General features: G+C 39.4%; 1 protein-coding gene across 3 annotated transcripts in view; it reads left to right on the top strand.

Moving 5' to 3' along the window:
- The window catches only part of LOC143032385 (luciferin 4-monooxygenase-like), a 47,375-nt gene that overhangs the window by 12,276 nt on the left and 17,599 nt on the right, over positions 1–17,500 (top strand). Inside the window, exons 2-3 of one of the 3 annotated variants that reach the window (XM_076197065.1) lie at positions 4,405–4,613; positions 14,381–14,570. In XM_076197065.1, the coding sequence (XP_076053180.1) occupies positions 4,573–4,613; positions 14,381–14,570 (231 nt within the window). In that variant the 5' untranslated portion in view covers positions 4,405–4,572. The remainder of the gene's footprint in view (positions 1–4,404; positions 4,614–14,380; positions 14,571–17,500) is intronic. The other 2 variants (XM_076197066.1, XM_076197067.1) reach the window with 2 other exon arrangements.

The raw sequence follows: 17,500 nt of genomic DNA, 5'->3' as shown, positions 1-17,500 counted from the left end.
CCCATTGGGAATATTTTCTAATCATTATTATAGATACTGGAAGGATATAGAATAATGAGTTACAGAAGAATTTTCAGTGATTACACACACACACACACACACACACACACACACACACACACACACACGCTGACTATATATAGAATCATGAAAGGAATAGAAATCCTTGACAGAAAAGATTTACTACAAAATGACAATGGAAAAACAAGAGGTCATGAAAAGAAGCTCAAAAAGGACAACTATAGAAGAGATAGGAAAAAGAATAGTTTCCCACACAGAATGCTGGATATATGGAATAAATTAGATGAAAAAAACAGTTTGTGCAAATACTATTCACGATTTTAAGAATAAACTTGATACTGAAAGATACAAAGACAGGTCATCACGAGCATAGCTCCCATCTCGTATAATACAACTAGGTAAACACACACACACACACACACACACACACACACACACACACACACACACACACACACACACACACACACACACACACACACACACACACACACACACACACACACTCACACACACACACTACGAGCATAGCTTTCGTCCCGTAAAATACAACTAGGTAAATACACGGGCGTAAAAATTCGCGCCCGTATGTCGTATTTCCCGCCGGTTTGTCGCAGTTTTTTCTCGATACGCGCCGATTTTTTTTTTCTTTTTTTTTTTTTTCTCTTCCTCGTCGCGGGATTCCACCACGCTGAGGACACGCAGGGGCCTTGTCGCTGGCTCTCTGCTACAGTCCTGTGTGTTCGAAGGAACTAACCACATGGCAGATCCAATGAGCAGGGGATGGTGACCTCTTATCAGGGGAAGGCATCAGGTCACAATACTGTACTGCTAAGACTCCATGGCCACAAGTGCTTTTATTCAGGTTAATTGGTGTTCACTTAGGATTTCTATGCATCTTATAAACATACAAGCACCACACAAAAAATTATATTCTCCCATGTTATGTTTGTCTATTAATTTGGCGTTTTGTGGTCTGGCGAGTGGCTATCAGCTTATCAGCCATTTTATATTATGCTGTCAATACCATGATTAATATGGTGTGTATAGATTTTATCCGAGAGTTGACACCTTGACGTGGTGGATAGGCTTGAGAATCTTAATGATTACAAAAGCTGTGTCGACAGAGAGGAAATCTCTGCAGGGTCTCCCATATCGAACAGGTTTTGTAAGAAAGATAAAAAAAAGAACAGCTGACACACACACAGTCGTAGGACCCACTGCTAACTGGCACGTCCCTGATGGCAAACGGGGAAATTCCTCATAAATATATGGGGTATCGTCATAATGACGGTGTGGACCATTGGACACCCTGATATTCCCCCACTCTCTCCCTTTAGAACATGTACATCCTTAACTCTTCCTCCCATACTCCTGGTTACCACTATATAGTCCATTAACGCTCTGTCTACCACCCTTCCCTCCACCACCATCTTCCATGTGTACTTATATTTGACTTTCTTCCTAAACACTGTATTTACTATCATCAACTCTCTTTCGAGACACATCTGCACCATCAACTTTCCACCACTATTTTTCCTGGAACTCCATACTTCCCAATTAATCCGTCTATTGGTTCAATTCCTACCCTAGGATTAAGTTTTCACAACATCAATACATTGACATTTCTCCCTAATCCCTCTATGCACTCATTTAAGTCCACCCAAAAAGCCGCCCTTCTACATTTTTCACTACCAGGTCCAGATGCACTTACATAAACCCACATCTCTTTTCCCAGCTTCACCTCCATCCACATTAACCTTGAAGAAACCTCCTTCCACTCCACTACACGTTTATCTAACCCTTCACTTACTAGTATAGGCACCCCTTCTCTCCCTCGTCTTCTCTTCACTCCTGAGAACCTCCCATCTACAGTCCCAAATTCACACTCGCTTCTCCCTTTCAACTTAGTTTCACTCAATGCCAACACGTCCATCTTTCTTCTCACTAATATAATGCCTATCTCTTCATTTTTATTCTCATCTATACCACATCCATGCACATTAAAAGGCCCAAACCTTAGGGTTCTGGTTGGAAATCTCCTAGACCCTCTTATGCCTTTACCTTTTTTTTTTTTTTTTTTTTTTTTTTTTTTAAGGAATGTCCCCTTTGGAGTTACAGGTAGCAGGATTCCTGTTTTTGTCGCCTCTTACGACTCAGGTGGGAAGATTTGGTAGCAGCATTTTTTCCCCTACCATAGGGTTAGGCGAAAAAAGGAAATGAATATTCAGAGAAATGGTACAGGACAGTAACAAGGGGTGGGGGGACAGCATAACGCAGTAAAATAAAAGTGTCAACATTTCTCTATAAACAGAGTTTTCCTCTATATCAGACAAAATAATGTATGGCTCTGGTCCGTAGGGGCACCCCATATAGACCCTAAAGTATCTACTGCATGCTACTTTGCCACAATAACATGCAGCCAATACCCCAGACGAGATTATAATCGGTGGGTGAGAGTCTTGAAGAAGTTGAAGAATATAATTATTTAGGCCAGATGGTGAAAATAACCAAAGGTCATGATAATGAAATAAAAAGACGTATTACAATTGGTTGGAAAGTGTTTGGTAAATATAATAAAATCCTGAGAGGCTCTCTGTCTTTATGTCTGAAAGGTAAATTTTACAATCAATGCATTTTGTCAGCAATAACATACGGGTGTGAGATTTAGAAACTGACGAAGACGATGGAAACAAAGCTATGGATTGTACAGAGGAGAATGGAAAGATAAATGATGGGAATAACGCTGAGAAACAGAGAGCAAGTTGGGTGAGAGAGCAGACTAGAATGAAAGATATTGCGGAGGCGGTAAAAGAGAGGAAGTGGAATTGGGCAGGTAAGTTGATGCGAACGACTGATGAGCGATGGAGCAAGTGTGTTACTGAGTGGACGCCGCGAGATGGGAAGCGTGGAAGGGGGAGACCAGACAGAAGATGGAGAGACGAATTCGAGAAGTTTGCTGGAGTGACGTGGCAGAGGATGGCGCGGTCGTGTGAATCATAGAATGCTATGAAGGAGGCCTTTGTTCAGCAGTGGACTCAGGATAGCTGATTTAATTTGATTATATATATGATGTTTTTATATAACCCTTTATCTACCAGAGATTCTACTGAGACCAAACATATCTTGTGTGTTATCACCCATATCAGAACCTTCAACGGTGTCTTATCAGTTTAAAACTCCTCTTTACCTCTCCTAAGCTTACGAGCATGTGTCCAATCAGTGTTTCTTCCACTTTGTTTGAATAAGGGGAAACATATCTATTCACTCTGCAGGTCCAGTTGTGTGTGTCTTGTGCTGAGATGTAGAAAGAGTATATATCATTATTCATTTATGTTAATGTGAAGTCTGTCAAGGTTTGTTATCTAACGGAGGAGAGAGCTGATTGTTCTCAAGCAAATCTTTATCAGGAGGGAGTGAAGAGACGATAGAATATATATATATATATATATATATATATATATATATATATATATATATGTATATATATATATACATATATATGTATATATACATATATATATGTATATATATAGATATATATACATATGTATATATATACATATATATATGTATATATACATATATATATGTATATATATAGATATATATACATATATATAATATATATATATATATATATATATATATATATATATATATATATATATACATATACATATATAATCTATTTTTTCCTATTGTACCCCCGGGGATCGAACCGAGGTCTAGCGCATTGGCAAACCAACATGACTGATATGCGCCGTTACTGGCGATTCACTTCAGGTATACTGTATTATATATATATATATATATAATATATATATATATATATATATACATATATATATATATATATATACATATATATATATATATATATATACATATATATATATATGTTACATATATATATATATATATATATATATATATATATATATATGCCGAAAAACCACAAGGACAATAACAGAAATTAGACCGAGCGCTTTCGTCTATTCTGAATAGACGAAAGTGCTCGGTCTCCTTTCTGTTATTTTCCTAGTGTTTTTTCTGCATATTAGAATCACGCGTTCAAGTGATTTCTTCTGCATATATATGTGCGGGTATATATATATATATATATATATATATATATATATATGTATATACATATATATATATATATATATGAATATTTATATATATAAATATATATGAATGTATATATATATAAATATATATATACTGTATATAAATATATAAATATATATATATGTACATATATATATATATATATATATATATATAGTATAGATATATATATATATACACGTTTGTATGTTGACACGAACTTCTACAATGACACAATGACAAATAACGGGAATTTATTTTGGCGTACAGGGAAAGGAAAGAATGGAAATTGGTGGCGTGTAAAAGTTGACGGAAAGCATTTCAGGAAACCCGATGGAAGATAAACAGTCTGCTTCCCACATACACGAGGCTTTCTGAAGAAAGACGAACGCGAAGGAGTCTGCGAAGGCCTCTCGAATTCGGAAGCTTTCATAAACGATGATCTGGAGGAAGGATGTGATCTTGCCAATGGGAACAAGGTGAGGACAATGTCGTCTTGTGTCTTTGATATCTGTCCTTGCTGAGGGGCACCACATCTTGCTCAGGGTATTTAGTATTTCACCCACGGTAACCAGCGTTTCTGTCCTTGGGCGGAAATATCGGGCCGAAGAGGTCCAGCTACAGAAATGGCAAAGGAGAAATCAGAGTCGGAGTTTGGTCAACAGGAAAAAGTGATGATAGTTAAAGTTGACAGCATATATTTTTCTTAAAGGAGATTATTTGGGAAATATAAAAGAATGTTGCGTGACTCTGGATCGCAGGGGTGCCACTCATTTTCCAAAAAATATTTATATTTTGAAAGGAATACTGGTGAAATGCATATAAAAAATGTAGCCTAAGTGAATATTTATGTATATTGTGAAAGTAGGGTTATGGATAAACAGGCAGGAAGAGGTAAAATAAAATTAAGCTGGTGAATGAGAACTAATATATAAGGAAGTACAAAAATAGAAAGTAAGGGAATGAAGAAAATGGTGAGGGTGAAGAAAACGGTGAGGGTGACATTGTACCCAACAGTCACCCATTTTCTACGTTCTCTTTGTTGTATTGTATACCATGTCCTTCTTGATCCAAATCTTATTAATCTGTAAGTCATCACAACAATAAATAGATGTCTTGTAAATTTCATAAATTAACTAACCAGACCAGAATAAAGATAAAAGATTAGGTTTCTTAACTGCTTATATCCATTACCTTCTAGTAAATTGATTGATTCAGACTGAGGGTATATTAATGGCAAACAGGCCCGAAATAAGACGTTCCCCTCTGACGAAACATTAATTTGATAATTGGTCTTCACTCCGTGTCTTCCAATCTTCGCATTTGATTGTTTTATCCAATTCTGTGCTTCTCGAGCGGCGTTGATCCTCTCGGTATCTTATATAAAGGTAATTCCTTCTTTTCCTCAATTTTCTTATTTGTGCACCCAACTGCGGAACATGTTCGAGGCATATTTGAAGCATCAGTGTCGTATATTTTGAGAAAAATAAGTCTTCAAGATTGGTGTGTTAGTTGTGTGAATGCCATCGCGACGTAAGTAATCAATGCAAACAAAACAAAACAAATCTTGACTTCATGGATGCGCGCGCATCCATCCGATGTAAACAAAGTTGAACATAAGAACATAAGAATAAAGGAGACTGCAAGAGACCATAAGGCCAACACTAGGCAGCTCCGTACAAACCATCACATTTTTTATATTTTATAGTACATACAAGAAATACAGGCGTACATGTCAAAAGCGAAAATCTCGATATATCAGGAATAACCGAGACATGGTTAAATGGCGGAGAGTTTGAAGCTGAATTTAATATAGCGGGATTTAAACACTTTCATCAAAAATAGGAGCGTCAGAACCCGTCTACAAAAGCAAATAAAGTGAAGAAGCCTGTGTATATGTCATCCGTTGGATGAGCAGGATGATGAGGTAAATAATATGAAAAAAAGAAGAAATATAAGATGGTTGATAAATGTTGTGTAAAAAAACAGGAGCGTCAGAGATTTAGTCGGTTTCGCGTGTGTTTATAAACAAGATAAAGAGACTGCAAGAAGCTCAGGTTCAGAAAGTTACCTAGTCTGTGCTTCTTTTTCTTCATGGTTGGATAGGCTGTGTACCTGTTTGTCCACAAGCTTCCAAGGCTATCCTTTGGCCCTGAACTTAACCCTTTAAACTCCGATGACAAGATATCTTGTCATTTGGTCTAATAAAAAAAAAAAAATCATAAAACACCAAAATGTTTGATCAAACACCAGAAAAATATGACGTCAATCCTCGCGCGGTCAAGCCGCATCAGATGATATTCGGATGTACGGGCCGGCGCGAGGCCTACCATATCCGGTTTTTCGTATCTACACCACAAGCGGCTGACATGAGTTGAATGGGTTAAGAAGGCCTACCTTTGTACAAGGGTGGACAAGGCTATATGCCCTTCGTTCCATGGGTTTGCAAGGCTGTTACCCTTTGTCCTAAGGACTGAGAAGTCAGATGGATGTTTCGTTTTCCATTTTTTTTTATTTTTTATTAAGGCTTGCAAGGTTCTGTTCCCTGTGAACAATAGGTGGTAATGGACTTGGAACTACCTAGTATAGGCCTTAAGGCCTCTTGCAGTCTCCTTCATTCTTATGTTCTTAAGGCTCTGTTCCCTGTGAACGATAAGTGGTAATGGACTTGGAACTACCTAGTGTAGGCCTTAAGGTCTCTTGCAGTCTCCTTCATTCTTATGCTCTTATGTTCTTAAGGCTCTGTTCCCTGTGAACGATAGGTGGTAATGGAACTGGAACTACCTAGTATAGGCCTTAAGGTCTCTTGCAGTCTACTTCATTCTTATGCTCTTATGTTCTTAAGGCTCTGTTCCCTGTGAACGATAGGTGGTAATGGACTTGGAACTACCTAGTATAGGCCTTAAGGCCTCTTGCAGTCTCCTTCATTCTTATGTTCTTAAGGCTCTGTTCCCTGTGAACGATAAGTGGTAATGGACTTGGAACTGCCTAGTATAGTCCTTAGGATCTCTTGCAGTCTCCTTCATTCTTATGTTCTTAAGGCTCTGTTCCCTGTCAACGATAGGTGGTAATGGAACTGGAACTACCTAGTATAGGCCTTAAGGTCTCTTGCAGTCTACTTCATTCTTATGCTCTTATGTTCTTAAGGCTCTGTTCCCTGTGAACGATAGGTGGTAATGGACTTGGAACTACCTAGTATAGGCCTTAAGGTCTCTTGCAGTCTCCTTCATTCTTATGCTCTTATGTTCTTAAGGCTCTGTTCCCTGTGAACGATAGGTGGTAATGGAATTGGAACTACCTAGTATAGGCCTTAAGGTCTCTTGCAGTCTCCTTCATTCTTATGCTCTTATGTTCTTAAGGCTCTGTTCCCTGTGAACGATAGGTGGTAATGGAACTGGAACTACCTAGTATAGGCCTTAAGGTCTCTTGCAGTCTACTTCATTCTTATGCTCTTATGTTCTTAAGGCTCTGTTCCCTGTGAACGATAGGTGATAATGATCTTGGAACTACCTAGTATAGGCCTTATGGTCTCTTGCAGTCTCATTCATTCTTATGTTCTTAAGGCAATGTTCTCTCTGACCGATAGGTGGTAATGGACACGGAACTGCCTAGTGTAGGCCTTATGGTCTCTTGCAGTCGCCTTCATTCTTACGTTCTTAAACGTTTGCAGTGGCATTTACTCCTGTCAAATCCGAGTTTTGAAAAGTTGTGTACCCAATGTCCCCCCCAAAGGGCGTTTGTTCCTTTTTCATCCCGGGGGGTGGGGGGGCGCAGAAGGCCCTCCCTCCAGCACCCCCGGGGGGGGGGGCAATACTGGAGTGGGCGGCCTTGGTTTGGAGTTTAGGGATCTCAAAGTCCTTGCTGTCCGGCCCGGAGGGGGAGGGGGTGTGTGTCTTTGCGTCTCTCTTTCTTTCTCTCTCTCTCCCTCCCTCCCCTCTATCTATCTATCTATCTCTCCTACCCCCTCTCTCTCTCCTCTACCCACCCTCTCTCTCTCCTCTCCCCCCCTCTCTCTCTCTAAACCTATCTATCTCCCCCCCCTCTCTCTCTCCCCTTTCTCTCTCTTTTTTTTTTTTTTTTTTTTTTGCGTCCTAGAGCAAGTCTGCATGTCCAAAAAAGCGTCTGGTTGTGTTGCTCGTCCACACATTCTTGGACGAGGCGAGCGATGGGGTGGGTGAATGTACGTTTGCTCGATAAAGGATTACAAAGGCGGAGCATGCCGACAGGAGACCTTTTGGTCCATAACTAGGTCGGATGCGGGAAACAATTATAATAATGATAAATAAATAAAAGAAAAATTAAATAAAAATCATGATAATATAAATAATGATAAATAGATAAATATGAAATAAATAATCGCATTCTTCGGCTGAGGGGCTACAGTTGGGGGAAAAAGTTACGAGGAACACCTCTCCCCCCCTTCCCCCCCAAAACTGAGTTTTTTAGACTAGTGCCATTGTTCAGCAAAATCGAATTAAATTTTTCTAAAATGTTAAAAAAAAAAACTTCAAAAGTTTAAAATTCCTTAACATGGTGACACACTTGGTATTATTTTATTTTATTATGTTTTTATTTTTTGGGTGGGGGGAAATGATAAATAAAAATCTCAAAATCTGAAGGGATATATTATACTAATTTAAGGTTAAATTATTTACTTGTCTCTTTTAGTGTGATTGTATATATTTTTTCTAGCCAATTTATGGACCAGTAAGTCTCTGGCCATCTTGCTTTGTGCTTACAAACCTTAACCCTTTGAATGTGTATCTTTATTCCCTCTGCCGCTAGGCGATTTTATTCACTTGAGAAGGGGGAACCCAAGGAAGCTAGCGAGTTCACCTCATGCACACCAAAGGTTAATTCAAACCGAGTCAGATCAGTTAGCATCAGTTGGATTTTTTTTTTTTTTTTTTTTTTTTTTTTTTTTCCAAAGTTGCTTCAGTTTCCAGTGTTTGTTCACGAGGTGAAGGCATGACCACTTGGGATGTCCAAGCTCTTCCATGATTTGATAATTTTTTAATTCGTATACACCCAGGGCCTCTATTTATTTTGATATATATATAGAGATATATATATATATATATATATGTATATATATATATATATACATATATATATATATATACATATGCAGAAAAACCACTAGGAAAATGACACAATGGAGACCGAGCGCTTTCGTCAATTCAGACCTTGAAAATGTCTGAATAGACGAAAGTGCTCGGTCTCCTCTCTGTTATTTTCCCTTGTGTTTTTTCGGCACAATTAGAATCATGCGTTCAAGTGATTTATTCTGCATACATATGTATGTATATATATATATATATATATATATATATATATATATGTATATATATATATATACGCATATAAATATATACGCATATAAATATATATATACGTATATATATATATATATATATATATACATATGTATTTGGATATATATATATATATATATATATTCGTCTGGCTGAACGGGTTAGGGCGTTGTTACTTGCTGCGAAGGTCGATGGGATGGCAGTTCGAATCCTGCCACCGGCTTCAAAGTCCTCTGTGAGGGGCATCGTTCTAGCCTTCTGATAGGAGGGAGTTTGTGACGTTAAACCATGTTTTACTCAAGCTTATTTTTGTTTTATCCATTTACTCATTTATTTATTCACTCATTTATTTTTTTGTCTGTTTATCTATTTATTTACTATTATTGTTATTATTATCATTATTATTATTGTTATTGTCATTATTATCATTATTATCCAGGAGGTGCCAAGATAAGAGGGAGGGAAGGTGGTGGAGGGGGGTGAAATTTGATAGGGATGGAATAGGTGGGAGTGGTTTTTATGTAGCTTTTTTTTAATTTGGCTACCTCCCTTGTAAGGGGGAAAAAGCATTTGGTATATGTATTATCATTATTTTTTTATTTTATTTATTTTTTGAGAGCGAGAGAGAGAGAGAGAGAGAGAGAGAGAGAGAGAGAGAGAGAGAGAGAGAGAGAGAGAGAGAGAGAGAGAGAGAGGGGGGGGAGTGGTTCTTCTGGAAGGCAGAGTCTGGTCCTGTCTCGATCGACGACTTCAGACGATCCCGAGACGTTGTGAGTGTGAGAGCTTAGCGTCTCAACTCTTGCATCTTTTGCGTTGGTTCGTGAACGTCTGTACGTTTAATCGTGAACGTCAATACGTTCGATCGTGGACTGTGCGTTGTCACGCGAGTGTGGGGCGCTGTTACCCGTGAACGTTCGGTTTTGACCGTGACGTCAGCGTTAGGTGCGTAAACGTTTGCGTTTGTTCGTAAACGTTTGCGTCTATTCGTACACGTTTGCGTCTAAACGTTATATTCGCGTTATACTCACGGTATTTACGTTTATAAATTTTTGCATCGTCTCGTGAACGTTTTGGCAAATGCGCTGGATCTTGAACGTTTGCTCCTACGGAAACGTTAGCATTTGCTGACGTCATCGTGAAGGGGAAAACGTATAAAGCAGCTCTTCCTGGACAACGTATTCTTAAGGTCTGTTCAAAGCATTTTTGATCACGGGGAATCCCGTCTCTTCAATAAAATAATCTAATTAGCCAGAAAGAAGAGTTTAAAGGGATATTTTGACTTGAAAAGGGGTCATTTGGGATATATCTCATGCCTTCAGATTTGATTATAGCTACTTGAAGCTAGCTAGAATAGAATATATATATATATATATATATATATATATATATATATATATATATATATATATATATATATATATATATATATATATATATATATAAGGCTTCAAGAAACTGCCGCTTTGGATCGCCACCGGATGGATGATGGTGGTAAATGGTTCTTCTTATCTTTATTTATCATTTCCTCTTTTTCTTCTTCGTTTTTTCTCTTCTTTTCTTCTTTCTTTGATTCTTTTTTTTTCTTATTCTTCCTTCTTTCTTCCTCTTCTTTTTCTTCTTTCTTCTTCCTCCTTTTTCTTCCCTTCCTCCTCCTCCTCCTTCATTTCCACCGACTTTCTTAATTTTTCTTGTTCTTCTTTCTTCTTCTTTGGTTTCTTTTCCTTTCTTATTAAGTCTCTTCTTTCTTCCTCTTCTCTTCCTCCCCCACCACCTCCTCCTCCTTCTTCTCTTCCTTCTCCTTTCTTCCTAGTTTTTTTCCTCTTCCTTCTCCTCCTACTCCCCCCTTTTGCGTGTGTGTGCGTGCGTGTGTGTGTGTGTGTGTGTGTGTGTGTGTGTGTGTGTGTGTGTGTGTGTGTGTGTGTGTGTGTGTGTGTGTGTGTGTGTGTGTGTGTGTGTTTGTGTGTGTGTCTTCAGTTAGGACTGGTTGGGCTAGTCACCGGTTCTTGTTTGTCTGATGGAGGCGGGTGGGGGAGAGAGGGATGTAGGGGGGAGGATGGAGGGAGTAGGCTCGGAAGGGGGGTGATGGTGGTGGGGAGGGCTGCCCTTGGTTCAAGAGCAAGCACTACAATCCCCCTCCCCCCGCCCTCTGCTTCCTCTCCCCCCTTCTTCTTATTCTTATTCTTATTCTCGTTCTTCTTATTTTTTCTTCTTTCTTCTTCCTGTTCTTCTTATTTTTTCTTCTTTTTTCTTCCTGTTCTTCTTCTTCTTCCCCTTCTTCTTCTTATTCTGATTCTTCTTCCCGTTCTTCTCATTTTCTCCTCCTCCTCCTCCTCCTCTTCTTCTTCTCCTTCGTCTTATTCTCTCTGTTCTTCCTCTTCTTAAACTTCTACTTCCTCTTCTTCTTCTTCTTCCTCTTCTTTTCCTACTTCTTCTTCTTCTTCAGGAAGAAGAAATATAAGATGGTTGGTAAAGGTTTTGTAAAAAACAGGAGCGTCAGAGATTTGGTCTGTGTCGCTTTTGTTTACAAAGATAGACGAGATAAGAGAGTACATGAAGTCCAAAGGCGTAATCTTATCATGTATGATATTTAAGATATGTAGAAGAATTACGATGGAATAATATAACAGAAACTGTGGAAGACTGAAGGGTGACTAAGATGTATTTAGAGAAGGAAGAGTATTCGTGGATTCAGTGCTTGCAGATAAGAAAGTGAATGAAATGGAAATTCTCTGGGGATGGAGGTGTTCTTGGTGATTGCGAGTATGGACGGTGCATACGTCGGAGTGGACGGAGGGTCAATGTGGAAGATGATATGGATATGCAGAGGAGAAAGTTGACAAAAGCGATGAAGAGTATGTGTGAAGGTATGATGGAGATTGAGTGATTTAAACCAGAGATGTGGTTGAGACATTTCGTAGTGGGACATTTCGGTCAGAGACATTTCGGCCTAGGACATTTCGTCCTGGGATATTTCGGCCTAGGACATTTCGGCCTCATGAAATTGTCGACCCCGGACGTTTTGGCCCCGTTCATGTATACCGCTTTTAAGTGATGTCTTATCTCGACTTATTGGCTTCACAAGGGAATTTTGTTTTATTAGGTCGAGACAGTGATGGTCGTTTTTTCATGATGGAGCTCTATAACCAACTCAGTGTTTTCATTATAATAACATTATGTTAATCACTGTAAAAGAAGTTATGAGTCATTTGACTTATTGAAAGATTAGATGAACAGTCGTATCATATTCTTCAGTTGTATACAAGATGCATTACTTCTGACCCAGGCAGTGGGGGTAGAGACGGCATCGCCTTTCACCCAGAAGGATGATGATGATGATATGGTTTAACGTCACACACTCCCCCTTATCGGGAGGCTAGGACGGTGCCCCTCACAGAGGGCTTTGTAGCGTAGAATTTAATGAGCCATGCCCTTGGTTCAACCTCGCCGGTGGCAGGATTCGAACCGCCATCCCCTCGACCTTCGCCGCAAGTAACGACGCCCTAACCCGCTCAGCCGGCGTAGAGACGGGATCGTCTTTTATTCAGGAGCTAAGATAAAATGGGACAACAAATGAGGGCTTGCTGGGGGCGGGACAGGTAAAGATTGAGCGCGTGCCTTGGCTGCCTGCATCCCTTATAAGGAGAAAGAGGGCTTGTGATCAAGACCCTGCGGGTCGAAACGTTAAAGCGTGAAATTCTCCCATTACTCCTCGTCTGCTTCTTCTACCTTCAGTCTTATATATATATAAGTAAATATGTTGGATCCTGGGAAAGGTTCGGCTTCGTGGGACGCCTAATGCGATGAAAGACTTGCCCGGACTATTTTTGGTGATGGAGAACACAAACACGGGGAATAGCAAGGATTCTATACCACCAGTATTTCGTTCACATTCTCTGAGGAGGTTTCTATGTGAACACAGGGTTAGATTACAAACACATGGATTCAGAATGGAGCGCGTGCGGACGCGATCTGAGGCGCTGATCCGATGTGACCTGCCTGTCCCGCATGACTCAAGGCTAATCCAATACAGTGCAGTTATGGAATTACGCACGACCCACGCAGTGTATATATATAGGCTCCTGGTTTCATGTAAAATAAGTTCACATCCGAGAAACTAATATATGACGAGCAATTTGACAACACAAAGTCCTTCTCATTCCCCTTGTTTTGTATTCCACATCATCTAAATACAAGTCAGTGTAGGTTATGAGATCATAAGTATTCTTGATTCTCAACAACCCTTGGGAATGCTAATATGAGAACTAACAACAGTCTTGCATGCACCTTCTACGTCAGCTGGTTCTCAGATTATCCATTGTGGACATTGCCTGTAGGTGCTCTTTGTTGTTGATAATTGAATATAAACGAAGTTGATGTTCTCCGTAGAGGAAAATTGAATCTGCATCTGCCAGGAAATCATTGGCATATGACATTGCAATACGAGAGGAAGTGCTAATGTAGATGCTTGAATCAGCGACATATTTGATAAATAATGTTATGACACGAGTTAGAGTGTGTTATTTAACTTATAATCCTGTATGGGCTAAAAAAGTTAAACAAAATTTCGTCAAACTCATTGAACAACCTTCTGTCCCAACCCCAAACAGATCTAATAATGAAGGATTTTCCAGCATGAAATGTAATGCAAATTACATTAAATTTCAGTAATCCATTCTCAAAACGTTTCAACCCGAATTTCAGTCTAATTATGAAACACTACATGGTATTTCCTACATTATGTCGCTTTCCAGTAATCACAGTTGTAGGCTTATAACTGAAGTTTTATACATCCTCATTTTCACATTATTCCGTATTCTCTTCAGTAAAACCCTGGCAATATATATTTTCCAGAATACATTTCTAACTTACAAGAAGACTACGGTCGTTGAGGTGTTACCTATTCAAACCTGCATTTGTATATCATCTTTCAGGAGAATCTTGAGGACACAGGAGACAGCCATGCTGGACAGTGAGAGCGGAGGGAAGGATGCAAAAGACACAAAAAAGGAAGGCAGGATCCTAACCTTTAACAATGAAGATCCGTTGCCTCCCATTGATGAAACAAACTTTGCCTCCTACGTGCTGAACATCATCAAAAACTACGGCAATGAGGTGGCTGTGGTGAGTTTTCGATGACCCATTATCATAAGTACTGATACTCGTTTTTTTACGTAAGAGTAAAACAAAAAAAAAAAAAAAAAAAAAAAAAAAAAAAAAAAAAACCTCAGTCTCTCATGGGTGGCGGGGTAGAAAAAAGTATACTAAAGAAGGTCAAGTGACAGCAAAAGAAAGACAAAAAAATCTCTTGGGGGATGGGGAGGTAGAAAAAATAAGTGTTCTTAAGAAAGCCAGGTAACGGCAAAAGAATTCTGTCCTGATATTCCCTTTCTGTGAAAATCTAAGTCCTGGATAAAAAGGTAAAGATAAAGTGGAAGAGGATTTCAGACGTTTTTACGAAACGGAAAAGTAAGTACAATCTCTTGTAAAAGGTATTTCTATACAGAATAGTTAAGACGTGAAACATAATCTAGAATTACGTGGGAAGCACATAATATCTAGATTTCGTAGAATAGTTACCATAAAAACAACAGCAGTAGAAAATGTTCATTTTATTATCATTCTATATTTCTTTATAACCTCTCCGTCAACCTACTTTTTCATTTTACTTTCTCTTGCTCTGTTCATTTCCCGTCTTCAACCACTCTCTCTCTCTCTCTCTCTCTCTCTCTCTCCATCTCCTCGTGATCCAAGAGTTCACTGCTCATTCCCGGAGAAGCATGTGTATCTTGCATTCTTCCTTCTGTTCACCCTGACACAATGTAAACACGCTTTTCAATCCACGTAGTCTCCTAGTCCAAGTATACTTGTGTATCACTTTCAAGGGAAGATTGCACCCACTACCATCTCTGAGCACGCATCTGTAACATCCAACGTCCATTTTCTTTTACTTTATCCTCTTCTCCCAATTGATTTGTTAATTCTTCCATGACCCTGTTAGCTATTCGTGCGTCTATGCTCCACGCTACCACCAGTTTAACTCTCTCAACTTCCTAGTGTGACCCAGAAACCCTCTCTCTCTCTCTCTCTCTCTCTCTCTCTCTCTCACACACACACACACACACACACACACGTGATCCAAGACCATGATGAATCATACTCTTATACTATTTCATCTAGTGCACCTCCGTTTTCTCTTAACTTTTCGTTTTCTCTCCCTCCTCTCGCCGTTCGGTCTCTTTACTCGAACTACAGATCTTCATTTCATCGACATCCTCCTACTTAGTTGGGGTCAAAACAAATCGCATCTGTCTGGGTACGAGTGTCTACCTGGGAGTTTGCCAAGGGTGATCCTCAGGGTTGGGAGAGGAGGAGGGGGGAGAGTGTGGCTATGCGATGTCGCGAAGGTTGACCCAATTAATTGATGACGATTGATACTCCCTTGTCGGTGGACATCGGAGACTCTTGTCCCATTGCAGACGCCCGAACAATGACCAAGTTAGGTCACACACCCTTGGTAGGTTGTTTGGTCTTTAACAGTGTTCACTTGTACGTCCATTTCTTAACGTTTGGGTGTTTATGTTCGGTTAAACGTTTGAATGTTTGATTGTGGGATATTTGAGTAAGAAGCGGTTAATGTTAACTTTGCGTGGGAGGATGACACCGTGTCAGTTAAAGATTCAGTTAACGCTAACTACGTTCTGTTAATTTTAACCTGATTTGTCAGAAGACGGTGGACACAGTAATCATGAGCAATATTCTCAACGAAATGCAAACTAAACGCAAAGTAAAAAACGAATAAATCAACAAATACATAAATAGAAAAAATAAACTCGCTGAATTTCGAGAATCGGAAAGACTTGACGGCGAAGAAAAATAAAGTTAAAAAACATAAGTGTGGTCTTTCTACTTTCTTTTTATTTATTTATTTATTTTATCAATATGCCGGTCCATCTATATATCAAAAAGGTTTCTTCCCTTTACAAGGGAGGTTACCGGCATGCACCCACCCCAACGCATCAATAATTTCATTTTTATCTTTTGGCTCATTTTTCTAAATTTTCTTAATCATGTGAACCAGTAGTTCTCACCCTGTGGATCATAAACCCTTCCTAGTGAACCACAGAGCTTCAAAAGTGGATCCACTAGTGTTAGGGATTGGATGTTTAGCGATTCGTTTCAGTGTTGATGTGGTCTTCAGAAGACCAAGGAACAGCAAGCCATAGGTATGGGGTGCGCGAAAAAACAGGTTGAAAAAGAAACGTTGTATACGGACAAAGACTTCGATATTTCGTACTCCGTTACCATATACAGCTATTTTTTTTTCTTGGGGGATTATGTAGTCAAAGTCTCACTGTTTCCTTTTGCCAGCCGCCAGATGGCGTAAATGATTCTCTTAAAAAGAGTTGTAGCTTCAACTAACCTCCTTCACACCGGGTGGCTTTTGTCATCTTCATTCTTTATGTCAACTGACTATTCCGTTCATCTTCTAGGCTCCCACTGAAGGTTCTGTGAGACGCTTCTGCCGCTCCCAAAGCCCCTATGAGCTCCGTCAGCTACTAGAGCCTCTGCCACCGCTCTAACGGCTGTAGCCTATCTTTCCCACTCCCCCCTATGCTCCTGACTAGCCACACTATCCCACTCTAACTCTGCACAGTGTGTGTCTTCCATAAACACCACCGCACGGGCTCAAACATAGCCCGTGGGAGTGACATTTCAGTCAAAAAAAAAAAAAAAAAAAAAAAAAAAAAAAAAAAAAAAAAAAAAAAAAAAAAAAAAAAAAAAAAAAAAAAAAAAAACACGACCTCACCCCCCTCCCCTCCCGTCCATAAACCCGGAAGGAGAAACGCCCCATCAATTCTTCGTAGCTTTTATTCTGGTTAAGGACAAACGACCTTGAGACGTTTAAGGTCATGACCTCGTTTTCCGAAGGGGTTTAAGGCGAAAACAGTGAACTCCTCCCCCATTCCCCCGTCATCGTTACGATAGCCCCTCTTCAGATACTTTGCTATGGTGAACACTATGCGATTTTATTTGGGTTAAAGCAGGACATG

Source organism: Oratosquilla oratoria, chromosome 13 (assembly GCF_046742065.1).
Source record: "Oratosquilla oratoria isolate Oo_2021 chromosome 13, ASM4674206v1, whole genome shotgun sequence".
NCBI lineage: Eukaryota > Metazoa > Arthropoda > Malacostraca > Stomatopoda > Squillidae > Oratosquilla > Oratosquilla oratoria.
This window is presented reverse-complemented; position numbering and strand designations above follow the sequence as displayed.